The following is a 27,016-nucleotide window of genomic DNA, read 5'->3' as shown; positions in this document are numbered from 1 at the left end:
CCTCTCCTCAGAAATCCTATTCCTCAGCCCCCTAACTATTTTTATTGTCCTCCACTGGATTCTCTCCAATTTGTCTTCATCCTTTCTGTAGTGGGGGGCCCAAAACTGGACACAGTACTCCAGATGTGGCCTCACCAGTGCAGAATAGAGGGAAATAATCAATTCCCTTGATTGGCTGGCAACGCATCTACTAATGCAGCCCTATATGCTATTAGCCTTCACAACAAGGGTGCTCATATTCAGCTTATTGTTCACATTAACTCCTGTACTGGTGCATGGGATTGTTCCTTCCTAAGTGCAGGACTTTGCATTTGTCCTTATTGAATCTCATGAGGTTTCTTTTGGCCCAATCCTCTAATTTGTCTAGGTCTCTCTGAATTCTAGCCCTACCCTCCAGTGTATCTACTATTCCCCTCAGGTTGGTGCCATCTGTAAACCTGTTGAGGGTGTACTCCATCCCATCTTCCAGGTCTTTGATGACAATATTGAACAAAATTGGTCCCAGGACTGACCCCTGCTAAGTAGACCAGATGCCAAGTAGACACCAAGCTACTCATCCAGTTTTCTATCCACCTTACAATCCATTCATCCAGCCCGTACTTCCTTAGCTTGCTTGCAAGAATGTTGTGGAAGACTGTATCAAAAGCCTCGCTAAAGTCAAGGCGGATCCCATCCACTGCACTCCCCACATCCACAGAGCCAATCATCTCATAATAGAAGGCAATCAGGTTCATCAGGTGTGATTTGCCTCTGGTGAATCCATGCTGACTGTTCCTAATCACTTTTTTCTCCTCCAAGTGCTTGGAAATGGATTCCTTGAGGATCTGCTTTATGATTTTCCATGGATTCAGCTGACCAGCCTGTAGTTCCCCAGTTCCTCCTTCTTCCCTTTCTTAAAGATGGGCACTAAAGATTGGGACCTCTCCCAGTTACCATGAGTTTTCAATAATAGCAAGTGGCTCTGCAATCACATCAGCCAACTCCCTCAGCACCCTCAGGTGCATCACATCCAGCTGCATGGACCTGTACACATCCAACTTTTCTTAATGGTACTAAGCGTATTCTTTCACCACTGTTTGCTGCCCACACCCTCCCCAAACTGTGCTGCCAGGTGCAATACTCTGGGAGTTGACCTTGCCTGTGAACAGTGAGGTAAAAAAAGGCATTGAGTACTTCAACCTTTTCTGCAACATCTGTCACTAGGTTGCCTTCCCCATTCAAAAAGGCTTTCACTTATCCCTGATCTTCCTCTTGTTGCTGACATACTTGTAGAACCCTTCCTGGTAGCCTTCACTTCCTTTGCTAGCTGCAACTCCGGCTGTGCTTTGGCCTTCCTGAATTTATCCCTGCATGCCCAAGCAATACATTTACTCTCCTCCCTAGTCGTTTTTCCAAGTTTCCTCTTCTTTTAGCTTCCTTTTTGTATTTTAGCTCACTGAAAAGTTCCCTGCTAAGTTAATCTGATCTTCTGTCATACTTGCTAGTCTTCCTGCACATCAGGATGATTTGTTCCTGCACTTTCAGTAAGGTTTCTTTAAAGTACAACCAGCTCTTCTGGACTCCTCCTCCCCTCAGACTGGCACATCAGTTCCCTACATGAGTTGAAGTCTGCTTTTCTGAAGCAGACTCTGTTGCTGTCCTTCCTTTCTTCAAGATCCGGAGCTCCATCATTTCATGGCTGCTGCTGCCCAAGTTGCCACCCATTTCTACATTTCTCATCAGTACTTTCCAGTTTGTGAGCAGCAGGTCAAGAAGAGCATGGCCCCTAGTTGGCCGCTCCAACACTTGCACCAGGAAGTTGTCCCCAACACTCTCCAAAAACTTCCTGGATTACTTCTGCACTGTTATATTGCTCTCCCAGCAAATGTCAGGGTAATTGAAGTCCCTAAGGAGAACCAAGGACTGTGATTGGGAAACTTCTGCTTGCTGTTTGAAGAAAGCCTCATCCACCTTATCCTCCTGGTCTGGTGGTCTTTACTACACACCCACCATGACATCACCTTTGTTGCTGTCCCCTCTAACCCTAGCCCAGAGACTTTCAACAGGCCTTTCTCCAGTTTCATACTAGAGCACTGAGCAATTCTACTGCTCTTTTACATACAACTTAACTCCTCCTCTTCCTCTTCTCCCCTGCCTGTCCTTCCTGAACAGTTTAGACCCATCCGTAACAGTGTTCCAGTCCTGCGAACTCCCACCAAGTCTCTGTTATTCCAGTCACATCATAGCTCTGTGACTGTGCAAAGACTTCCAGTTCTTTGTGCTTGTTTTCCAGGCCCTGTGCATTTGTGTGCAGACACCTGAGGTAACTAGCCAATTGCCCTACTTTCTCAGGAAGAATAAGAAGGCCTCCCTTGTTGTCTCCTCCTGGTTGTGCTTCCTCCAAGTCACCCACTTAACTTGGGGCTTTGGTCTCCATCCCCCAGTGAATCTAGTTTGAAGCCTTCCTCACAAGGATACTGTGAGCCTATCTGTAAAAATGCTTTTCCCTCTCTTTGTCAGGTGGATGCCATCTCTTCCTATCAATTCTTGGAGCAACATTCCATGTTCAAAAAAACCAAAGCCCTGCTGGTGACATAATTTGCGCAGCCATGCATTGATCTGCAGGATACATACACTTCCCCTTGGCAGGAAAGATCAGGGAGATCACCACCTCATCCCCTATCCCCATGCACCCTGAGCCCTGTAGTCACTTTTGATCTGCTCAGGGTTACCCTGGGTAATATCATTGGTGCCCACCTGGATGAGCAGCTTGGGGCAGTAGTCAGATGGTCGAATAAGTCTCAGTAATCCTTCCATGACAGACATCTCATATCTGGGCTCCGGGCAAGCAGCAGACCTCTCAAGACAACAGGTCAAGCCATCAGATAGATGCCTCTGTTCCCTGCAGAAGGGAGTCTCCAACTACCACCACCCATCACTTCCTCTTGATAGCAGTGGTCTCAATCCTCCCAACCCTGGGGATGCCTCTTCCACCAGTGGATTGTGTTCCTCCTCCTCACTTGTGAGGGCTGCGTATCTGTTCTCCAGGCAAACTGCTGCAAGTGGAGATGAAGACTTTTTGCTGCCAGGGGTTACAAGCTTTGTGGGAGTCTATGTCCTTTTCCTTCTCTAGCACTCCCTCTGGCAGTCCTTCCTTCACAGACTCTCTGCAGCTGCAGGACTCTTGGTCTTGGTAGCCATGGGTGCCACTGAAATGGAGAATCTGCAGCTGCAGGGCTTTCAGTCCCAGCAGCCATGGGGCACCAGTGGGATCAAGAGTCCCCACCAGCTTCACATGGTGTTATCTTGTGGTTAGGAACCTGGTCAGCTGGTGGGACAGTCCCTGCTACACGTGCAAATTGAAGCTGGAAAGCAACCAGCTATAAAGTTAGTACACATTTTCGTGGTCTAACTTTATAGCTGATTGGATGTTTTACTGGTATGACAGGTACTTCACACATGTAGCTGGTCTCAGTTAATTGCACGATACCTCTAATGTGTAGAGGGGGCCTTTATGGCATGATTAACACCTTAATCTCATCCTAAGTGTAACATGTGCCAGTGCCCTAATAGACATAGATTTTCCCAAATCTAGTGAGGGCTCAGATGAAATTACATTTGCTAAATGCCAGTGACCAAGCAGTGAGATATTCACTGTAAAATCCAGTCACTTTTATGGTCTAGATCCTCAGCTGGTATGAACTGGCATGCCTCTATTGCCTTTAGTGGGGCAACACCACTTTATACCAGGTGAGCATCTTACCTAACATTTTTCCTGGGGATTTACTAAAATTGCACCTTGAATATAACAGTTCTTTGTTGGATTAAAATGTTGAAGATATTTAACCATTTTAATTGCTCATTTATATCTAGTGTTTGTGGGTGTCCGGGTGTAAGTAAAGCTGTATGATGTTCTTGTGCATGCTAAATACAGTCCACTACCCCTGTTGTCTAACCTAATGCTCATTAGTTCTAATTATCATGACCTCCTAGACTATCATGACTATCATGGAGCTTGACACCATCAGGCTCCATTTCTTATCAGGCTGAATCTTCAGACCCTTGGGAACATTTTGTAGGAGCCCCCTTTTTCTATTCCATTGCCCTCTCCATCCCTTCCCAGGTAGCCTCTCTTTTTGGATTAAATGATTCCTTTGCTCCATGTGTTTTTAGATGATGGAAGTAACAATGGCTTGTATTTGGATTGAAAGAACTAATTGATAATTTGTGAAAAACTGTTGCTAAATTGTTTTCCCCTCTTTTCCCCCCCCTTCCCACTTTAGAATGAAAAGTTACATCGCAATGAGACCATAATGGATGGAGACAAGTCCATACATATCACAAAAGTGCTGCAGAATGCCACCAAATACACAAACCCTTTGTATGGGAATGATGTGAGGACAGCATACCAGATGATGATCAGAGTCCTGCAGTATGAGAGTCAGCAGCAAGGGTTTGACTTGGCTGCAACAAGGGATGTGGAATTCAATGAAGTAAGAGAGATTTTATACACTAAATTGAGCTTGTAGGTTCTCATTTACATTTTTATTTAGAAGTTCGCAATTGAGTTCACTGCAGAGCCAAAGGGAATGAATGTACCAGAATTTCTTAATTAGTATCACAAATTGATCAGCATCCTAAATATTTTCAAATGGAATTTGGTGCTGTATATTCCATAGAAATAGAATAATGGTGTATATTCCATATTCCAATAGATACTAATAAAGTACTGTCCAAAAACAGAACTCTACAGACAAGAAAATAGTTGAGCTATAAAATCAATTTATACCAATACCTGTAACAGACCTGGCCTATAATTTCCAATATAAATATAGACAGAAAATATGTACACAATCACAAATCTTGTATTTCTTCAATTCTAATTAAAAACAAAATGTTATTTGGCCAGTTACCAGCCCCGGAATTTTGTGCATTGTTTTCATTAGAAAGCAACTAATAATGTGACCATATTTACCCCGTAGAATTTTTCAAATATTTTTCTTACAATTTTGTACCTACAGTAATAATCCTTTTATTTCCTTAACTGACTCAACAAACATCTGAAGCTAATGGTGTCTAAAGACCTGAAAAAGATCTTACTAAAAATGAAATACACTTCCCCTTGGGAATTACATTTCCTGTAATTTAGGAATAAAATTTATTCCCCACTAAGGAATAGATTTCCTCAATGTTTTATGCTATTCAGTTAAGAAATAATAAAGCATACCTTTGAAATGGTTAACTTTTTAGATTCCCCTGGTCTTGAAACATTATTTTTTAGTTCTCTAAAGTAGGTACTTTGTCAAAAACCTTCTAGCTGCTGGCACTGGATTTGAATTAATTTCTACACCCAAACCTTGAGATGGAAAAGCAAGAGGACGTTCATTTTGTTTCTTTTAAGTAGAAGTACAAAGCAGAAAAGAGCAAACTGCTGTTTCCATTTTTTAAAATGTACAGTGAAGTATTTCCATAGGGAATCAAAGAATTAAAGTTAGTATGTTTCAGACAAGTGCTCCAGAATCCTGTTCAGTTCATGTGACTGAGGACAGTTACACAGCTCTGGTCTGTCCCTCTCCTTGCAAGTAGGAGTTTTTAGGAGACTGGCTATATGCAGTAATTCACTAAGGTGGGGTAACTGGTACAGCTGTCCTGGACATATCAGCTGTTACCATATCCACTCAATTGTACCAGAGGCAGCTAGAAGTTGTTGCTGCCCCCATACATCTTGCTACCGTGGACACTGAACTATTTTGTTATGCCTCTAGCTTGCAGTGGGCAAAATATGGCCTGCCAGGCCTTTCTATCCAGCCCACGGGGCCCCTAAACATTTAGAAAATTAATATTTATTTGCCCCTGCTGCCTGTTAAAGATGACAGGAGCCAGGGGCAGTAGGACCTAGGGGAAGCCGGCAGTAGGACCCAATAGCAATGCCCTGCCCCCCCGCCCCGCCCCCCCCATCCCCACGAAACCTCTGCCTAGCAGAGGCTTCTGGCCTGGGACCATGGGGTTGTTTCTGCTTCCCTACTCTGGAAAAGGAAATGCAGCCCTTGACAGTTTACCAAAGCTTGGTAAGTGGCCCTCCACCCAAAATAATTGCCTGCCCCTAGCTGTATGCACATGAATGTTAAGAGTTTGATTTAAATCCTATTATAATTTTATCCATATTTAACCTCATAAATAAAGTTTTCAGTACAGCATGGTGATGTGGTCTACATTTGCACCAAGATTTAAGTGCTTTCAGGACTTTAGTGTTCATACTTCAAGCCTAAGTATTAGTCTGTTTACTGCTGTTCCATTCTGTCTCAGGGTTTATGTATTAGTTTGTTTAGTTTAGTAAAGAACTGAGTAGTCAAGATTTTATCCAGAGCTGCTTTTGTCCAACAGAATATTTTTATGCAAGATAAAAATGGTCAGAAGGTGGTAGGGGTGTTAATTTTGTACATGGAAATTAAGACACATTTTTGCCAAACCTATTATATACATTCCTCAGAAAATTGAAAACAGGGACTGATTATGTAGAATCATTAAGGAATTTACAAAATAAAACTAAGTTAGCCTCTATAAAAGAAGGTATTTCTGTCTGTTTCTTACTGTTGGCAGTTGAATTTTTAGCAAGTCATAGTTCTCTAACTTCCCTAGGGGAGTTTCTTAATGCTCCTAGCAAGTCGTCTCTGCTTGTCCTGTCTCTCATCTCTTTGAGGTACAAAAGCCAGTATGGTTAGGTTTTCTTTTAAGTTTTCTTGACAGCTTTTGTCTTTAAAAGAAAAAAAATACAACTCTCATAACCTCCAATCTCGGCCCCAGTTGCTTATGAAAAGGTTTAAAGGATTTCTTGCAAGTAAAACAACCTGAGGGTGACTAATAAGTGTTCAGTTTTTTAAAAAGGCGCTTATTGAGATATTTTGCTGTGTGTCCACCCAAAGCAGCGTTCATTTTAAATACTCCTCATGTGAGATCTGGTGCACTAAATTTATTCAGTTGCCTCAGTTATATTTTCTCATGATTTAGGTTTATATTTTATTTTTCTTCTCAGAATATCATAAAAGTGGGTAGTGCCCTCCTGGACACCAGCAACAAGGGACTCTGGGAACAAATTCAGAGAACGGAGGGTGGCACAGCTCACCTGCTGAAACATTATGAGGAATATTTTAGCAACGTGGCACAAAACATGAAGAAAACCTACCTGAAACCTTTTGTTATTGTTGCTGCAAATATGAGTAAGTAGCTATGTTAGAAACTATCATTTTCTGTTAGGTAAGCATCCTAAATACAAGCGTGTCAGAGAAAAACCTCAAGGATGCTGGTCAGAGGGGTAGGGCCCCTTGCTGTTTTCCTCCAAACATTTTTCACTTATCCCTTGCCTATCGCAACTGGACATTGAAAGGGTTCCCTGATCTCTAGCTTGGAAACCTGAGCTAGAAGGCAAGTTGAGTGCTGCTAATACTGCGAATTGGATACTGCTTCCAGGTGGTGAGGCAATTTTGTTCAGAATAGTTTCTGTTTTCTTTAAAGCACTTTTTCCAGGTGAGCCCTGTTTAATAAGGCTGACTATTAGGAGTTCTTTAGAGATGAGGGGAGGTGTGGGAATTTGCAGTTCTTCACTTAGATATTTCTTCCTGTCAAAACTTGCAGTGGGCCACAGCTTTCAGTAGTGTTACCCTCCAGAGTTCCAGCTTCTCACTTTTAACCTTTATTAAAAAGCCTGAATTTGGCAGTTGAAGGTTTTATTTTTGTACAGAGCAACTCAGCTGCAGTTAAGCACTTTTAATAGCTATACAATAGGTAGAGGTGATGAGGAGGAGCCACAGGCTAGCTAAGAATGCAAGGCACAGGAACTGGGGAAGGCTGGGAAGTATTCCCATTCATGATCTCTCCAAGGACAAGGCCCTGTGGCTATGAGTCTGTCCCACCTGGCTTTCATAGTGAAGTACTAAAACTAAGCCATTGCATCAGGCCTTTAGTACACAGGGGGAGCGTAGCATAGTTTACTGCAAAGTAAGCATGTGCATCTACATGGGCACATGCTTACTTCTCAGTAAACCTCCCTCCTCCAAAGTAAATTTGCTACCTGCAAATGCAAGTAACAGATTTACTCGAGATTAGTAACAATGCCATAGCACTCATGCTATGTAAAATCTGCTCCTGGTCAGCCAGAGGCCAGGAGATAGCTCCCTGCCCCCAGAGCTGCCTGCTGCCAGGGCAGGCTGTGCCACAGGGGCCCAGGCAGGGACTATGTCCTCCCACCCTGGCAGTAGGGAACTCCAAGCCCCCTGCTCCCAGATCGCAATTGGGGAGCAGGGGCTGGGAAATCATTATTTCCCAGCTCCCACTTAGCCATCACAGTCAGGAAGCGGGGTACTAGGACACCCTTAGATAAGGGTCTCCCAACCCAAGCCCCATGACTGCAGGGCTCAGGCTGGGAGATAAGGGTCTGCAGGGGTGGGATAGCTCCCAGCCCACTGCCCCAATCCACTGGTGGGGCAGCTAACAGCAAGCTAGTTGCTAGTTGCCCCACGGGCATACTGGACCAAGGGGCTGGGACCTGCCCCTCCCCTCCAGCTCTTTCCAAGCCTGGTGTCCCTGACTGGGGAGCCAAGGCCAGGAGCTCCCTGCTGTCAGGCTAAGGAGACATTATACCTGCCCCAGCAGCAAGCTGTCTCTTGGCCCTGTGCTCCCTGCCAACCCCTGAGCTCCCTCCAGTGCCAGCAGGGGCCCATTGCAGGGCTTTAGGGAACTGCGTGTAAATCTGCTCCTTAATCACCATATGTGTAGAGCCTGCCCAAAAACCATTACTCTGGAGTAGTTTACACCAGAGTAAATTTGAGCTGGAGTAAATGCATGTGTAGATGCACCCAAGGAGTAAGAGAATATTGTTGCTTTTCTACATTAACTTTCACAAGGTCAGTCTCTTGTTATGGCAATTTATATTGCTGTTAATTTGAGATGAAGTTGCAACACTTTGCACGGCTAAATTCTGCTGTTGCTGACCACTGTGCTATATTTCACACACAAAATAATAAGTAATTCTCAATTCAGTAACCACATAATACAACACCATGCTAGTTCATCTTCTATCCAAAGGTATTATTAAAGCACTTTACGACCCCTAAAAAATAATACAATATTTGTGTAAGTAAGGAATGTATTGTTAATCCCAGTTTTCAGTTGAAGAAAGTGAGGCAGTCATTTCTCCAGAGCCATGTTATGAACTGACAAAACTGGCGATAGACTTCATACTTCTTAGCTCCCTGCCTTCTGTTTCCTCTTTTTTCTGTTCTACCACCCTTCCCAGTACAATAAGCTTAAACAGAAGATCTTGCCTTAAATATATGCAAAAAGCAAGTATACGAAGTTGGAATCTGCCATTTTACATGGCCAGTTCAAATCAGAAAAAGTACTTTACTAGTATAAAATTCCTATGAACTCCTTTACCATTATGTATGCAATCCATATACATTTGTAGTCTCTGTGTGTGTGTGTGTGTGTGTATATATATATATATATATATATATATATATACACACACAGACTATATACTCTGTGTGTGTGTGTGTGTGTGTATACACACACACAGAGAGTATATATATATTTTTTATAGTAATGTTAAAAGATATGCCTTTACTATCACTTAAACTATTTAGTGAAGGAAAGCATATTTGCATTATTATATTCTTTAGTTCAAATTTCATCTGTATGTCATATGGATTTTCTAACCTTTCAGTCAAATTTTACTTTTAGATAATGCAATCTTTGATTGAAATGAAGTTAATCTTATGGGAAACCTTTTTTTTTCCTAGTTATTGCTGTTGACATCTTTGACAAGTCTAATTTTACGGGAGCTAAAGTGCCACAGTTTGATAAGATTAAAGAAGATTATCCTAAAGATTTGGAGTCATCCGTTTTGTTCTCTGATGCTTTGTTCAAACCTTCAGAAAGAAAAGGTAAAACCATTCTCCAGATATTTTGAAGGCATTTCTGATCAGCCCCAAAGGATCAGCTAAGTTTCCTGTGAGGATAAACTGTTTTGGGAAGGTATTGGGCATACTCATAGCAATGGAGTGTCTCTGTATACCTGTAAGGCATAAAGCCAGTAAAGAGGGTATGTCAGGGTATGAAACCTGCTCTGCCTGTATATCAGGTGTAGCAAAAGCCCTTAATGTTACTCTGTCACTTTGTAGAGAAGTGGTCCTGTCTGTTCTACCCATATTCTAGTGTAGGAACTGTTTGTTTCATAACCCTATTGAAAGGTACTTCAGTGTTTTTTTGATTATCAGTAGTGATTATAGAATATGTTATATGGTCCTATAAACTATTAATAAACATAGTATTAAGGGCATGCTCAGTACTATGCTTCCACAAGTACTAGGGCCTGAATATTACCCAGGCTATGTAAAACAAAAGCACCAGTTTAAATGGAAATCCAAAGTGCTGATGGCAGTGTTAGTGTGATGTTTGTGTTAATTTTGTAGCAGTACCCACACTGAAGCCTTCGAACCAAAAATTATCTAAGATGGGTAGTAGCGTCTTGAACACTGAGAATGAACTTACAAAGAGAAGGAAGCGACACCCAACTGAGTCAAATGACTATGCTGTGGCTGTAGTGATTGTTTCCCGAGCCCTAGGACAACTTTTACCTGAGAACTATGATCCTGACCGAAGAAGCTTAAGGTAAACTTTATACTTTGATGTAAACGTTGAAACTTAGAGAATCCTTGTTTCTTGTTATGAGTGCTAGGCAGAGGCAGAGCCGTTCTTATGCTGCAATTATATTTCTCCACTGTCAGCTGTAATGCATTTATTCCTGTAGAAGTAATTGGTTGCATATTTGTCCTCCTTTTGTCCTGCTCTACTCTGTTGTATGAGCACAGCCAGGTCAGTACTGTTAGGCACTAGACACCTGAATAATTTGGGGTCTGACTGGGTACCTGCTGCAGTTCCTAAATGTGAGTCACTCATATGCAGCACCTGCAAAATCTGACCTCTGTATTTTCATTTTGAAGTCTTTTTGCATGTTGATGTTATTCCTCTAGGTTACCAAACCGACCCATTATTAACACACCTGTAGTGAGTACCACCATTCATGACGATGGGGAGCCTCTATCAAACCCACTGGAAAAGCCCATTATACTGGAATATGCCATGCTCGAAACAGAGGAAAGAACTAAGCCAGTCTGTGTATTCTGGAACCACTCAATTGCGTATGTTTGTCGATTTCTTTAATATTTTGAAAGGGAGAGATAGGGCAGTGCACTTGGTGTGAAAGATATTTGGGCTGGGGGTAAACATGGGTCCTTTTTTCTAAGTTTGTTCATGCAATCAGATATATGGTAATAGTGTAATTTCTTTCCACAAGTCAGGTTAAACATAAAAATCCCAGGAAGCAAAAGATGATCCTCTAGTTACAGATTCACATTGTGCAAACTATATACTTTTTGTTATTGCAATCAAGCCTAAACTGCAGACATGCCAATAATTTTGCATACCTGAGTCAGCCAAAGGCAACTGTACAAGAAATAAGCAACTTGCCTTTCTCCTGTGCACCTCTACTTATTTGTCTTCATTTATTTTACTGAAAAATGAGGGATATGTGGGAATGGGTGGGTAGGAAGTGTCTTCTTTGGACCCTTTGACCTTTTCCCCTTCCATCTTTCAGCCCACCAGGATAAGGCAGCAGTTTCTGCATCTGATTTGCATAAAGGGAAGTAGGGGAGGAATCAGAACAAATGATCTGACAAAAGTCTAGTCTCTAGTTTCATATCCTGTGTAGAATCTAGTTGAAAACCTACACAGCTATTTCTTAAACATGCAAGAAGATACTGAAAGGTGTATTCACTTTTTGGCTTGGGGTTCTATACTGCAGTTCTGTGCAAGATATTTTAAAGGTTTGAGGAAAATGAGGGAAAATGTTATGGAAAGAGATGATGCAATTAATAATTCTGCATATTCAAATTACAGTGCATGTAAAAACACACGTTCTAAATCTTGAAAGTGGAAATGTACTGGTAGATTATACAACTAGGCTTCCTGGTCAGGGAAAACAGGCTGAGTTAATTACATTCAGAAAGATCAAAGAGACAACAGAAATCTAATAAATCAGTAGCAATAAATTATTCCATATACCTACATGTGAACTGGTCCTAGGTCATCTCAGGACAAAGTTAAGAACAACTTTCTTGATGACATAAAAATTGGTTCTGTGAACAGCTGATTGTATCTCAAATGACAGAATGTCAGTTCTTGTAGTCCTAAAGTTTTGCAGCAGTAATAGGGGCTAGAATAACTCAGTTAAATGGGTCAGCCTGCTACTTCCTTGGTGGTGCCTTCTGCACTGGAACTACAGTCTATTTGTGGCCTCTTCACTACCTAACTGAAATTTCTTGTAACCAAAGAATATGCACTAACCTAACTATATATAAAGGGAAGAATTAACTCCAAACACAGGTTTGAAATATTTTAGTGACAAACAAATGGTCACTCATAATATCTAATTTGAATTCCTTAAAATAAATACCAGAGTATTTTTAGTAATTAATTTGCAGAATAGAATAGTAGGTAAGAGGACAAATTTATCTCTGAAATCAGTGGAATTATAGCAGGTGGAGGTGGGAAGACTTTTCAAGTTTTATATTCCTCTTTTCAGGTTCTATGTTCCTGTTTGATGCTGGCACAGCATAATCCCTGATTTAGCATATTGCTATCCACAGCATATTTCCCTATATTTTCTAGTCTAGTGTAAAGGAATACACCCAATTTAAAACCACGTTTCCATATGAACATGTATGATTGTTGCAAGTAACAGCTAAGATTACTGAAATGGAGAAATTGGAGGGAAAATGCATGGCTCTTTATTTTCACAACTGACAGCACTTTGTTTATGGTCAGTTCCACCTGATGCCCTCTGTGGTCAGTCCATTTCTGCTGCTGTTTGTGTGGATCACTCACACAAACCAGCAAAGACAAAATTTTAAAAAATTAAATCAGCAAATACTATTTTAAGACCCCCAAAATTGGCAGTAACAAACAACGGGAAACATTATTTCTAACTCATTGTTTTCCTTGGGTTTTCCTTGATAGTGTTCTTTGGGTTCTTAGCAGGGAAAGGAAGAAGTATTTAACTCACTCTTGGAAACTGTTGTCTCCAGTCTAAGAGTAGGAGTTGCTTCAGCAGTTAGTATTATTGATAGGCCTGGGTGGATCCAGGATTGTGGTGACAAAGGTACAGCCACACCCAACTTCAGGAATATAGCCCATGCATAATGAAGAGCTCATTGCACATGCTCCATACCTCCAAAGGAGATGTGGCTGCAACCCCTCGCCATGATTCTGGATGTCAGTGGGCTCTCAGAACTGGCCTGTCAGTGCAGCTCCTGCGCCGCAAGCTCTGAGCTCCCCAGATGATTGATGTGGGGACTTCCCTGAGCCCCTACTTGCATACAGCTCCAGAGCCCAGAGAATATGCATTGCTGTGATTTATCTGTCCCCTTCCTCTCCCCTCCCTGAATTCAGCAGCAGGAGAAAAGAGGGGACAAGCAATAGTGGTGGCTGGGCTGCATGAAATCAGGGACTGAAAATGGCTATCAACCACTCATCCCCTCTTTTTCCCCTGCTGCTGAATTCAGGAGGGAAGGGAAAAGCAAATACCAGCAGTTTTCACCCTTTGGGCTTCAGAGCTGCGTGCAAGCAGGTCTGGGCAGACCCCATGTCAACCAGCTGGTGAGCTCATAGAGGTCATGGCATATGCAAGTGCTCTCATCTGGAGATGCACTAACATGCCAGTGAGCTCAGAGAGTTCACTGCACATGCAGCATACAGCCAAAGGGGGATGTGACTGTGTCACCATGCCCCCTCTGGATCTGCCTTTGTCAGTGGGATGTGGGATGAATAGTGGAAGCACCGTGAGCTGGATATTCTCAGATGACAACGAAGCTTATGACTTTGCTTGTGTTTGCTTCATTCAACAGAATTGGCATGACAGGAGGCTGGTCCTCCAAGGGATGTGAACTTTATTCCAGAAATCAGAGCCATATTGCTTGCCAGTGCAATCACATGACCAGCTTTGCTGTCTTAATGGACATTTCAAAGCGAGAGGTGGGTAAATCCATGTCAAGATATTTTAGAAGAGGCCTCAGATGCTTTGTCCTCCTTTGCCTTCTCCACTGAACAAAACGATCCACCATGTGTTGGGGAGTATACTCCTGCACTGGCTGCAAGTGTCATCTGGTCACAAAAATTAGTGTTGAAGATCATAAATCAATGCCAGTGCTATTCTCTTATTTTCCTTCTCAGTAAAGGTGCTTTGGGCTGCACTTCAAATAGCATTAGAGCCTGAAGGAGCAGCCACATGGGAAGGAGCCCTCTGTATTCCCATCACACTGTACAGGGAGGGTCACCAGATGGTTCCCTAATACAGTGGTACTGAGGAAACTGTTAACTGCAATCAAGCTAGACCAGGGCAGGCAAATATTTCGGGCAGAGGGCCGCTTACCCAGTTTTGGCAAGCTGTTGAGGACTGCATGGGTAGCCCTGCCCTTGACAGGTGCCCCATGACCTGGTTACTGTCTTGGGACCAATGTCCCAGGGCCAGCACTGGTGGGGTCCAGAGTGGGGCGCAGGCTGGCAGGGGTCTGTGGAGCTGGGCTGGGCTGGGCTGCACCAGCAGGGAGAGGGGGAGCTGGCCTTGCTCCATAGAGCCCCTGCCAGCCAGGACCCTGTTCTTTTGCCACGCTGCACTGGCCTCCACCAGCACTGGCCCCGGGACACCAGTGTGGGCCCCATGCACCTGCTCACTCCCAGTGCCCCTCCAGCCCTGCAGTACAGGTGGGGGGCAGTGTGCAGCCCCGATCCCCTGCTTGCTGGTAGGGAAGGAGCTGGTGCTGAGCCTGGGGAAAAGTGGCCCCTCACCTGCTCTGTGGCCGGCACTCCCTGCTGCAGCCGCTCGCAGCCCACGCGGGGCTGTCCTGATCAGGCACAGACAGCCCCATGTGGGCTGCAAGCGGCTGCAGTGCGGGGCACAGGGCAGGGGGCAGGCCACTTTTCCCACACTCAGCACCAGCTTGTAACCCAGCCCTGCTGCCTGCCTGGGCCCCATGCCGGCTCCAGGCTCTGCATCGGGGCTGCACTGCAGTGGCAGCAGCTGCAGCCTCCCTGTTTGCCATGCCAGGCAGTGTTTGCCACTGCCACCTCTGTGCTGCCCAGCCTGTGAGCTCCAGGTGGGCAGCAGCAGCCAACACTGCCCAGCATGGCAAGCGGGCAGGCCGTAGCTGCTCCTGCTGCAGCACAACCCCAGTGGGGAGCCCAGAGCCAGCACGGGGCCCAGGCTTGCAGCAGGGGTGGGTTACAAGATGGTGCTGAGTGCAGGGGAAAAGCGGCCCCTCCCCCACTCCATGGCTGGCATTCTGTGCTGCAGCTGCTTTCAGTCCATGTTGGGCTGCCTGTACCTGCTCAGGACAGCCCCCTGCGAGCTGCAGGCAGCTGCAGCAGGGAGCGCTAGCCATGGGATGGGGAAGGGGCCCCCCCCTTACCTGAGTTTCCCGTGCCGGTGCAGCCCAGGCAGTCAGGTCCCAGGCCAGAAGCCCCTGCTGGGACTTCCAGCTTGGGGGGTGGGGTCAGGCAGGCCTTGCTGTTCCGGGAGCCCGCCAGGACTTCCCCTGGGTCCTACTGCCCCAGGCACCTGTCATGTTTTACAGGAACCAAGGGCAGATAAATATTCATTTTCTAAATGTTTTAGGGGCCCCGCAGGCCAAATAGAATGGCCTCACAGGCCAGATCTCGCCCATGGGCTGTATTTTGCCCACCCCTGGGATAGACCAGTCACTAACTCAAAACCTGGGGTCCAGGTTTTCTGTTTGCTGTGGAAAAACATGGATTTTCTCCTTTAACAGACAAACATGCAGATTTTACCTTTTAAAGGAGAAAAATGTGAGAAACTGCAGGTTTCCCCCTTGCAGGCTGGCAACATTCCAGCCTGCAATGGGCTGCTTGGGGCTGGGGGGAGCAGGATGCAGAGGGTGTCCATGCCATGTGCATGAGTGCATGCACACATGCACGTGACAGCCAGGCAGGGTGGTAGAAAGCAGCTTCCACAGCTCCCTCCAGGTGAGTCTATAGGGGTGGGGAGGTGGGCCACAAGCAATGTGTTGGGGAGGCAGGAAGGGCACAGGCAACACATCAGGGGGGCCAGGGAGAACAAGAAGTGTGTCAGGGAGGGGGGAAGGCAATGTGATAGGGGGAGGCATGTGCCCTTCCAGATTTCTGTGCCCACAGTGGAGTGCAGGGCTGCAGCTGGGCTGGACCAGCTTCAAAGGAGCTGCCTCCATGGCCTAGGAGGCAGGACCTGGCATGGGAGGGAGCACCACCATGGCTGCCGAGGTAAGGCACCTTCCCCTCACCCAGCAGCAGCAGGAGGCACAACTCTGCACTGCCACCACTGCCGCATCTCACCATGGTAGCATGGCACTCCCTCCTGTGCCAAGTCCTGCCTGCTGGGCCATGGAAACAGCTCCTGCCTGGAGCTGGTCTGGCCTGGCTGCAGTCCTGCACCTCACTGTGGGCACAGTAACCCTGGGAGGGCATATGCTCCCCGTGCCCCCCTGCCACATCACTTATGTCTCCCCAACCCCCTACCCCCATGTATTGCCAGTGCCTATACCATACCTTCCACACAAACACCCACTCTCTTCCTCACACTGGGAGTAAGGGGCTGTGGGTCAGGAGTGAGGGGCACCAGCAGGGCAGGGGGGCTGTGGGTCAGGAGTGAGGGACAACAGCATGGGCAGGGGCGGGCATCAGTATATCAAGGCTGCTTAGTGCCATAAAGCAGCAGGGGAGACAGCCAGGGGCAGGGGGAGCTCTGATTTCCATAATAAAAATACAAAATCAAATGCCAAAATATATAGGTATTTTGAATTTATTTTATTGTAATGATTGAGGCACTGGTAGGCTTCCAATTTGCTTTAAAATTGTAAATATATCAATAAAGCATTGTGTTCAACCAATATTTACACCTATAGTGGTGTTTCATTTTAACTGTGGAAAAATGCAGATTTGGGGGCTTTTTAATTAGAAAATTTGCCATTTTTATCAGAATTTGTGATTTTTAAATAGAGAAAACCAGGATCTCTGCTCAAAACTAATGAAGACTAGTTCCAACATAGGCGCAGGATGTCAAGGAAAGAGTCTCACATGCAGCTTCCTGAAGATATCTGTACTGTAGACTAGCGTGATTAAGTATGCCTCTTACTTTAATTGAATTCCCATCATTATCCTCCACAATGGACAAAATCACATGTGTCTACTGAAAAACAGCATGTTAGACACTATGAAAATGTCCTTTTGACAGGATTTTTTTTTATATTTGATATCCTGAGGAGGTTTGTCTTGGCATATTTGTTTATTTCCTGTTAACACTGATTTTCTTCAGGAAGCTATAAATCCAAACCGAAGTAGAACCTGTTAGGTGGTTTGAAACAGACTTAATGAAAGTTTTATAGTTTTAATCCCCTGAACCTAACACTTAAAAGGGCTTATTTATGATACATTTTGTTCCTGCTCAAGCAGTTGAGTCACTGTTGCCCCAACTTCCATCTGTTCCACAGAGAATCTCTTGAATGTGTATTAACTAAAAGGCTCACTTTTCTAAGGAATCTCCTGAATCCCTTTTAAAATGTAGGATTCGCTCAGATGTGTTTAATCTTTCACTTCACAGAATGGCGAGGTGCTTCCTCTGAAGATAGTCACTTACACGACTGTATCCATCTCACTGGTGGCTTTGTTGATGACATTTATACTGCTGGCTCTGATCCGGACACTGCGCTCAAACTTGCATAGCATTCACAAAAATTTGGTGGGAGCTCTTTTCTTCTCTGAATTGGTCTTCCTTATTGGAATCAACCAGACGGAAAACCCGGTAAGGGCCACTTCAGTGCTTCTGGAATACCAACTGGCATATTACTACCAAACGCAAGCATTTGTACAACTTTAAATCTGGTGTTCCTGTTGAAAATGTCAGCTGTTTATCTGTTTCCCTTTTTTTCCTTCCTTCCCCTAAGGATTTTTTTTTTTTTAATATAAAGCCTACACCTTTTTTTTATATACACTGCTGATTGTGTGGAGAGCAATAAATTGTCTTATTGACAGAACTATACTCCTGCTAGCTAGGTCCAGGCAACGTGGACTCAACCATGATATTTCCAGGTAACATTCTCAAGACTCCTAACAGACACCTTCTTAACATACTGATTTCTTCCTTCGCTTCTGTCAGATTACATGCTGCCTTGCTTTGTCTCTTCAGTAGGGCTTGCAACAGTTTATTCTGAAGCACTCTTTTATAGGCAGTTCCCAGTGCCTAAAGGCATGTCACCAACTTCACGTGCTGTTCAAGTATGAGGTGTGTCCCATGCTCATATGATGATACCGGAGAAGCCAGTTACTGAACACAGACAGACCTAGGAAACCTGTTGCCTAGCCTTGTGCTTTCCAATACAGCATGCATATTGTTGTCATTTCACTATGTGTTTCTTCACTTCAGTGTGTGTTTCACAAAAACTGGAATGAAACTGTGAGTGTACATGGCATTTTCATGTTTCATACTCCATGCTAGTAGTTGTTATTTTTAGTTGTTGTTTTCGGTAATGCAGATAGGCAGAAGCCAAGATCACTGGACCAAGGAGCTTATACTCTACATAAACAAACAGTCAAAATATAGATGAGGAATGAGAAGCACTGAAAAGCATATCATGAAGTAGGCAAATGGTACCTAACTCATCTGGCCGTGCAGGCTGAGTGAGTGGAGTGGAGCCAGTCCACAGGCCCAATCCTATGTGCAGGCTCAGTCTGGAGGCCCAGTCTGGCATGGGGGCTAGTCTGTGGGCCCAGTCCAGCTCACAAGGCCACTTCATTTGGCCCTTGGGGCTTCTCGCAAGTTTGGAAATTTGGCAGCAAGATGAGTGACAGCAGCATTAATTGCTGCTGCTCCAGGAGCTGAAGCAATTGATGCTGCCACTGCTCCCCTGTCAACAAATTTCTGGACTTGTGGGGAGGCCCCATGGACTGGATAATATGGCTCCACAGTCAGATCTGGCTTACAGGCCAGATCTTGATCTCCCCTGAAATACACCATTGCCTCTGAAAGGTCAGGCATCTTTGAACCAGTTAGTGTCTAAGGTGTCAGTTTTCTCTACCTTCTCCCTGAAATGCATACAGACAAGTCTTGATAAAAAATAAACACCATTAGAAATGTTTCCACAAATAATATTTGAAAAATCCAGTAGAAACATTCCTTTGTAAACAGACTTTACTCTAAATCTTAATAAATGAGACAACAGACAAGACAAACTTTGCTCATGGGAAAAAATGGAAAAGACTCTTGGGCTTTTGGGGCAGAAGGGACCATTGTATTAATCTAACCCAGGGTGTTCTCAACCTTTTCAGGCTTACGCCACTGTGGCATGACTTTTCTGAATTTAGCAGCTCCCCAGTTTCCAGGAGGTGCATACAGGGCCAGACCAGGAATCAACTATTACAGGAGGGGGGTGTTCCCGTCTGTATTAAATTTGATAGATAAGCTGCCCTGTGTACCTGTTTCCAGGAAGTAAGTGCAGGGAAGCAACAGTGGTAGGTGGGGATGCAAATAATGTAGCACCCTGGTTGGGAAGTACTGATCTAATCTGATCTCAAGTATACAGCAGGCCAAAGGACTTCACCCACAACCTTCTACATCAAGGTCATAGTTTCCATTGGTGGTATATAACTGGCCTTGATTTAAAGGCTTGAAGTGATGGAAAATCCACTACATCTCAAGGGATGTTGTTCATCATTCAACATTTGTGGCTCAGTCCTAGTTTATACCACTTCAGCCTCCATCCACTGGGTCTGTGTTGTGCCTTCTACTATCAGAAATCTCTTTGCCATGTAGATGCTTGTAGGCTTTGATCAAGGCGCACCTTACCCAGTGGATTAATTAAGCCACTCACGTTTCTCACTAGAAAGTGATTTTTCCAGACCTCAGCTTGCTTTCTAGTTTTTACCTGAATCCCTTCCAGTGCTTCAACTTGCTTTTGGAATGTGAGTGCCAGACCTGGATACCACATTCCAGGGCCTGTCTCACTATTGTATATAGTTGTAATGCTACTTCCCCACTCCTGTTTGGTATTATCAAGTTTATACATCCACGGATCTCACCAGTCCTTTCAGCTACAGCATCATACTGAGAGTTGGTCATGTTCACTTGGGTCACTTCACCTTACTCCTTTTCATTGTCTCTGCATTCCAGGTTACCATCTTCCATCTTGAAAGTGCAGCCTATGTCCTTTGTTTGTAAATGCTGCCCTTGCATTTGACTTATTGTTGTCCATATCACCTTACCAAGTGATCCAGGCCTGGGTGCATTACTGAATTTTCCCCATACTTAAAAGACCACCATTTCTTGTCACCTCCATTTTACCAGCACTGGGTTTATGTTTTCTTCCAAATCTGTAATATAGATTTTGAATAGCATGGGACAAAAACCAGTTCCTTGTAGCACCTCAGTGGAAGCAACGTAATTGAGAATAATTCCTCATTTTCAGTTATATTCTGTGAACTTCTAGTATGAACTGCTAAGTAAATTGATGTAAAACAAGTAAAATAACACATCTTATTAGGTTACTTCACAAACTTCATTGCTACCAATAGTGGTATTTTCTGGGTTTTCTCTTCAGCTCCCTACCATTTTTATACTGCAAGAACTATTGTATCAACATGCCAGATACGTGATCACCTTTTTAATTTTTCCCCTTGCCCTTCACCTATTATACGGTATTGTAACATCTTTAAACATACGCCATATTGAAAAATCTAAGTTGGGGAACATAGTTTTGTACAAGGTAAAGCCACTCCCTGCAGCTTTACCAATCTGAGAAGCAGGGAAGACGGAAAAGTTGTGTGCGTTTGAGGCAGCAATTCATCTGTCTGTGTGGAATGAGAGTTGTCAAGCAAGTCATGCACTGCTGAACATCAAAAGAAAAAATGTTGGAGCACAAATAATACTGAAGTGGTTGGCGTGGAGCCTGGCCTTTATGGGTTTCTGTAAATTAACAATCACACTGGAGAGAGAGGTTTTTAATCCCCCATAGCTTACTGATAGACAGAAATGATTTATTTTCTTTGTTCCATACCTGATAAAGGTGGAATTTTCAGTGCAGCCCACACAGAGACATGCCAGTAGAAGCAAATAAAGAACACACCTACATGAATACAACAAAGGCTTGTTTTTTTTATAGGTTATATTTTCACTGATGTATAAAGGCACCAGAAAGTCAAAGGCATTGATACGACCCTGTCACTAAACATCATACAGTTAAATGTGACAGAGAGTACTGAATCAGAGGGTCTGGCCTACCCAGTCCCATGCAAACATGCTAAAATAGCCAGTATCTGAAAGTGTACTGATTGTGATATACAGTGCACAAATAATCTAAACCAGCGCAAAGCCTTTTAAATGGAAAATGGCTGATTAGAAAAAACACTTCTATAATCTAAACTCTTCAAACAATGCTGGGTAGAGTCCCTGGTTTTATCAAACAGTCCTTCTGAATGGGGAAGAAAGGGAAGGAAATAGTCATCCCTGCTTTGAAGCAGACAGATAAAAAAAGAGGAAGAAGAGGATAACAAATAGGTGGAAAATACAGATTTCTGCTGAAGTTCCTAGCATTCAAGGCAATCTATTAGTCCCAAACAGAAGCTTTGGAGTAGCAGGTTAGCCTCAACAGACATTGCTCTGGGTCCTATCTTGTTTAACTAGTCTGAGACAGGATTGTAATGTTCTCAAGAGCTTCCAGTTTCATGGGTCCTCCTCAGGCTGGCCAGTTTCACTGTGCTGGTGCTAGATCTTGCATTTGGCCTTAGGATCAAGTCGAAAGTTGAGAAAGAAAAAAGTGATGTGGGCTGGAAAGGTAGGCCCAATGAAGGGTGCAGGATCTTGCATGTTAAAAGTCTGCAATTGCTAATTCAGACATCCTCTATGGTATAGTGACATCTGTCCCAGATGATCTGTGAGGTTCACCAGTGAACAGCAGAGTCTCTGAAGCAGAGCAGAAGACCCCTAGCCTTTCTCAAGGGAACCTCGTATGATCCCATGTTCTCACTCCCCAAAAACTTTTTAAGGGGCATGAAGATGAAATAGATCATCCATCCTGTCCACTAATTAGGCCTAATTTCCAACACATTCAATTTTATCCATAATTTCCCAGTTTCAAATTATGACCCTGGTATACTTAGGGCTATCACAAACCCTACCACCTTCTCCTTCAAGTACAAGGACCCATCTTCAATATTGCATCTCCTGAAAGCAGATATTAACACAAAACTAAACTCTACCAAAGTGAAACACCCTGCTGCACATGTTCTCTGCCTGGGGAGACAGTGAGAGCTGCCACAAACCACACAGGAAAGATGTTGGTCACATCAGTAAATTCTCTATCTGAAATATACTCTAGCATTAAAAGTGGTATCAGACTCTAGGTAGAATACATCTCTTGGGAAGTTTCTCTGGCACCAAGATATAGATCAGTCTCTTTCTGAAAGCCCTGACCCCATCTGCGATTACATTCCTCTGGTAACTTTGCTGAATTCACCTAACTCCTTGGTATTGGACAAGGAAAACCAATGCTAGGAAAAGGATTTGGAGGATCCTCTGGACCAAAATAAAACAAAATGTCAGAGGTTGCAATGTGTGGCCTAGGTAAGAAACATTTTGACCCCTGACTTCCATTTGGTTTGTGAACCCTAAATGTAAAAACTATCAAATGTACAAAGATGTTAGTTTCAGAAGTTTGTTCTGGAGAATGGAGTATAATACTTTATCACATGTTGGATTGAGAGGTGTAATTCTCAATCATCAGTCTGAAACAGGCTACATAATCTAAAAATATAGGCTTTCATGATATGAACAGCTTTCCTGAACTTCCCAAAACCAGGATAAAAACAATTAAATTGGTTTTACTGTCTTGTCCTCTCAAAATCTTACTAGGATTTTCTTTAGCATGCTGCAAAGATCCAGTCTTCCATGCATCACAGCATCTGGTAGTTCAGCAGGAGCGGCTTTAATAGCAGTGTTCTTTTTCTTTTGCCAGTTTGTGTGCACTGTGATAGCCATCCTCCTGCACTACTTCTACATGAGCACCTTTGCCTGGATGTTTGTGGAGCAACTTCACATCTACCGCATGCTGACTGAAGTGAGGAACATCAATTTCGGACATATGAGGTTCTACTACGTTGTGGGTTGGGGGATTCCTGCCATTATAACAGGTAAGGGAAACAGGTAATGGGAGGCCACCAGGTCTGGAAAGTCAAAACACCTTTGTTTTGTTTCCCCTTTTCCACTTATAAGCCCCATACAGGAGAGCAATTCAGAACGTGCCTAGTAAATTGAGCATGTGCTTACATGCTTTCCTGTATCAAGCCTAGGTTGAAGAGTAAGCAAGAAGATGTCAGTCTGAACCTGGGAAATCAGTGCACCAGATGCCTTTTGCCAAACCAAAACAATTTGCTTATGTTTACAATGGCATGAACATAACTGAATTTAGGTGAAAACAAGATGCCTCAGCCTTGCCCAGGAACAACATTATATGTATTGTAATTACTTTACCTGTAGCTTAAAATGATTTTGCTCCTCCTGCACAGAGAAACTAATAGTGCCCATTTTTGCAGTCAGGCATGTGTAACATTACCTCAAGTACATAGAATAATGTTGAAACAAGCACACAAGAAACTGGGAGAGTGAGTTTTGCAGAAGAGCTAGGGGCATTTGTTTTTGTTTAAAATGCTTCAGGATATATCTATGTTAATACGTAATATAATCAGGAACTAAATACTTTTTCATACATTAAGGTTTATTCTTGCAGATAAAATACTGTCATTAATAGCAGAAGTTTTAATGTCTTCAGATGGGAACAGACGGCACTTATTTTTCTGAGTGAGACTTCTCCAAACGTATGATTTTTTTCTGTGTAGTACAGATGTCTTTTCTAGGACTGGTTTGTTTTCTACAGCACTCTAGGAAAAAAAAGCCGGGGAGGCAGGGGGAGAGAGGAATTGCTTTTATCTAGTCGTCGAATAGATAGCAAGGCAATTTGGAAGATTCTCCTAGTTCCAAGACATTCCCTGTTTTAGATAGGCAATTGCATTTGTCATTTTAGAATCTTTCAAACAAATGAAAACATTTTAACTGACATTTTTGCCAGCAGATTTACTGCAAACAATAGGTAATGTGATGACTCAAAATAGGAAAAGGTTCATGAACAGCCACCATGAGTCATGTTTGATTTCACGATGTGTCAGAACTCCAAAGTATGAAAATGTGTTCCTTGGGAAACGCATCATCCTGCATGTGTGACTGGCAGGGAAGTAGAAGGCTGATCCCACGTGTTCCCTTAGCACTGCAGGCCACTGTGTCTAGGCACTAAATCAACATTTGTCCCTGTTAGCCTGATCTTACATTTCATAGCAGTCTAATTTTCACTCCTTTTGCTCAGGGTGAGTAGAAACTAGGATTTAATTAAACATTGGGCTGTTCATTTCCTCTGGTTTACTCGTGATTAGAACTTCATAATTCTGTCCTTCCATCCAGTTTATTGATTTTGAGGACTCTGGAACACAGTGAAATACCTCATGTAGTTGCATATATTGTAGCAAATGCATATTTTGTTTTTGGTATATGGTAGGAAAATTGCTGGCTCATTCTGGTGCCTCTAAACACATTTCAGTTAACTAGCATTACCCCCTGCACAAGTAAACCTGAATCATTGTAATTTAGAGATCTTGGGAGCTATGTAATAGATTTTTAAAGTACATGTTGGTTGTTTGAGGCTTCAAATATAAGTGAACCAAATCCAAGAGTGGGTCAGTGGTTTAAAAATAATCTAATACTATCCTGTTCTAAATGAGGGGGTTTACAGCATTTACCTGTTAGGATTTTATAGTGCTGATCTGTTGTTAATCTCACACACATTTAGCTGAGCACCTGCATCTCTGTAGCAACAGTCATTGCAAAAAAGAATCAAGTACATGACAGCTGCTTTGTATCATTGTAAACCCAGGCAGTTCTCTCACAAGGGAGCAGATCTCACCCTAACCTCCAAGGTTGTAGAAAGTCCCCAGAGGTCTGCTGTGCATGTAGAAGAACATAACTATGCTCGGAGAAGGAGGCAGACCTAACTGGTTCTGTCTTGGTTTCCTTAAATATTTTGGCAACCCTTGTTGGGGCAGTTGAGAATAATTGAATTGAACTGAGAACTATTAAGATTCCTTGCCACCTATATGAAATTCCCAGGCCCAATTCCACCCTCGGATAAAGTACTCTTTAAATTACCATTGACTTCAATAAAAATTAAACCAGGCTGAAGCTAGCCTCTCTTTTATTAGAAGGTTATAGGGTAGGATTTGGAGAGTGAAACAACTTTTACTGTCTGCCAATTAGTTTTAGAGCCAGATGTTTGGGCAGATCATGGTTAAGGTCTCACTAATGGGGAACTTGAGTCCTAGAAAATGGCTGGTGTCTGCAGAATTACTTCTGTATACAAATATTTTATGGTACCTTAATGACTTATGTGAAATTCTTTCTGGAAGGCAACTGCTAAAGTGTGTGGTGCAAAGACCAATCCTAGTGAAGGGGGAGAGGGCAGTTCTATCTCATCCCACACTGCACAGAAAATGTATCCCCTAGCCATCCCTTTGCCAGACAGCCACAATTGAATTTTCATAAGTCTGTACCAGATGTGAACATTGGCCCTGAGCCTGGTTTTAAACAAACAGGGTGAAATGGAGCTACCTCTGCCCTGCTCTGCCTAATGTCTTTTAAGGCCCCATTTCAGCAAGGTGTTTATAAGCACAAAAGTAGTTCCACTGAAGTGAACAGGACTATCGTGTATTGAAATGCTTACAGCCTCTGCAGTTATTGCCTATGCAATGGGCAGTTGTCCATTTGCCATATGATAGATGACAAATGCCTCGTTAATGAATTTCTGTATCTTTAATAAAGACAAGCTCTGCAGTGTTCTACATGAAATGTAGTAGTTGAGAATCTCAGCTGTTTCCACGTGGACAGATCTCAACATCACATGCTAGCCCACCAATTTGGTGCTCTTATAAGCATCCTGATCAGAGAGGGCAAGGACTGAATGGACACAGAGGCTTTGGTATGCCTAGACTGCAAAACACCCAAACGGTGGCTAACTCTGGTTGGCTAACCCAAGTTTGGGGTGACTCCAGTTGAAATATCAGTACAGATAGGTTAAATTGGAATTGCTGAGGTTGGTAGCTGAAATTCAACCCCAGACTCTCCAGTGTTAACAGTACACTATAGCTAAACTTTGTATTAATCAGTAGGCTGTAAAATAGGAATTGGTTTTAAGTTCTGACTTTGAAAACTGGTTAATTCAATTATGTCTAATTTTCAGTGTCTAGAATGATTTAATAACCACATTGTACCATTATCATTATGCGTTGCCCAGATTGATTCTAACCCTATTTGTTCATGTGGCTTGGTACATGTACAAAGCATATCACAATGCTTTCTTGCTGTCTATCTCTTGTGGTTTAGGACTTGCTGTGGGCCTGGATCCAGAGGGATATGGGAACCCTGATTTCTGCTGGCTGTCTGTTCATGATACCCTTATTTGGAGTTTTGCAGGGCCCATTGTGATTGTTGTAGTAGTAAGTATTGTGGAGCTTGCATCTTGCACTAACTCTTCTGTATTACTACCTCTGTCTTTTTGTTATACCACCAACTAGAAGGGTCCCTTCCAGCCCTAATGTCTATGAAATACGAAAACTATTTATAAGATTATTTAAACCTAAATTTTTGTATCCGGTTTGGCATCACTTGTGTGAGAAAGTACAGTTCACATGAGCTAGGGCACTGTTTTTAGTTCCTCACGTGAATAACAGTTACATAGTCAGACCCATCATCTCTACTTTTTCCTACCACGCTATTGAGGGTTTCATTTAGGGTGCAGACAGAAGTGACATTTTTTGCTGGATCTGGCCACAGAAAGTAGGGGTC

At 43.3% G+C, this 27,016-nt stretch overlaps 1 protein-coding gene across 4 annotated transcripts in view; it reads left to right on the top strand.

The window, feature by feature from the left end:
* The window catches only part of CELSR1 (cadherin EGF LAG seven-pass G-type receptor 1), a 263,086-nt gene that overhangs the window by 219,083 nt on the left and 16,987 nt on the right, over positions 1-27,016 (top strand). For 3 of the 4 annotated variants that reach the window (XM_090042084.1, XM_090042083.1, XM_090042081.1), the window contains exons 18-26: positions 4,263-4,472; positions 7,013-7,196; positions 9,777-9,920; positions 10,449-10,647; positions 11,010-11,177; positions 13,941-14,067; positions 17,684-17,884; positions 23,088-23,262; positions 26,555-26,667. In XM_090042084.1, the coding sequence (XP_089898210.1) occupies positions 4,263-4,472; positions 7,013-7,196; positions 9,777-9,920; positions 10,449-10,647; positions 11,010-11,177; positions 13,941-14,067; positions 17,684-17,884; positions 23,088-23,262; positions 26,555-26,667 (1,521 nt within the window). The remainder of the gene's footprint in view (positions 1-4,262; positions 4,473-7,012; positions 7,197-9,776; positions 9,921-10,448; positions 10,648-11,009; positions 11,178-13,940; positions 14,068-17,683; positions 17,885-23,087; positions 23,263-26,554; positions 26,668-27,016) is intronic. The other variant, XM_090042082.1, reaches the window with a different exon arrangement.

This window comes from Crocodylus siamensis, chromosome 4 (assembly GCF_052110815.1).
Source record: "Crocodylus siamensis isolate JL-2025a chromosome 4, ASM5211081v1, whole genome shotgun sequence".
Lineage (NCBI taxonomy): Eukaryota > Metazoa > Chordata > Crocodylia > Crocodylidae > Crocodylus > Crocodylus siamensis.
Note: the sequence above shows the minus strand (reverse complement) of the source record. Positions and strands in the feature narration are given on the sequence as shown.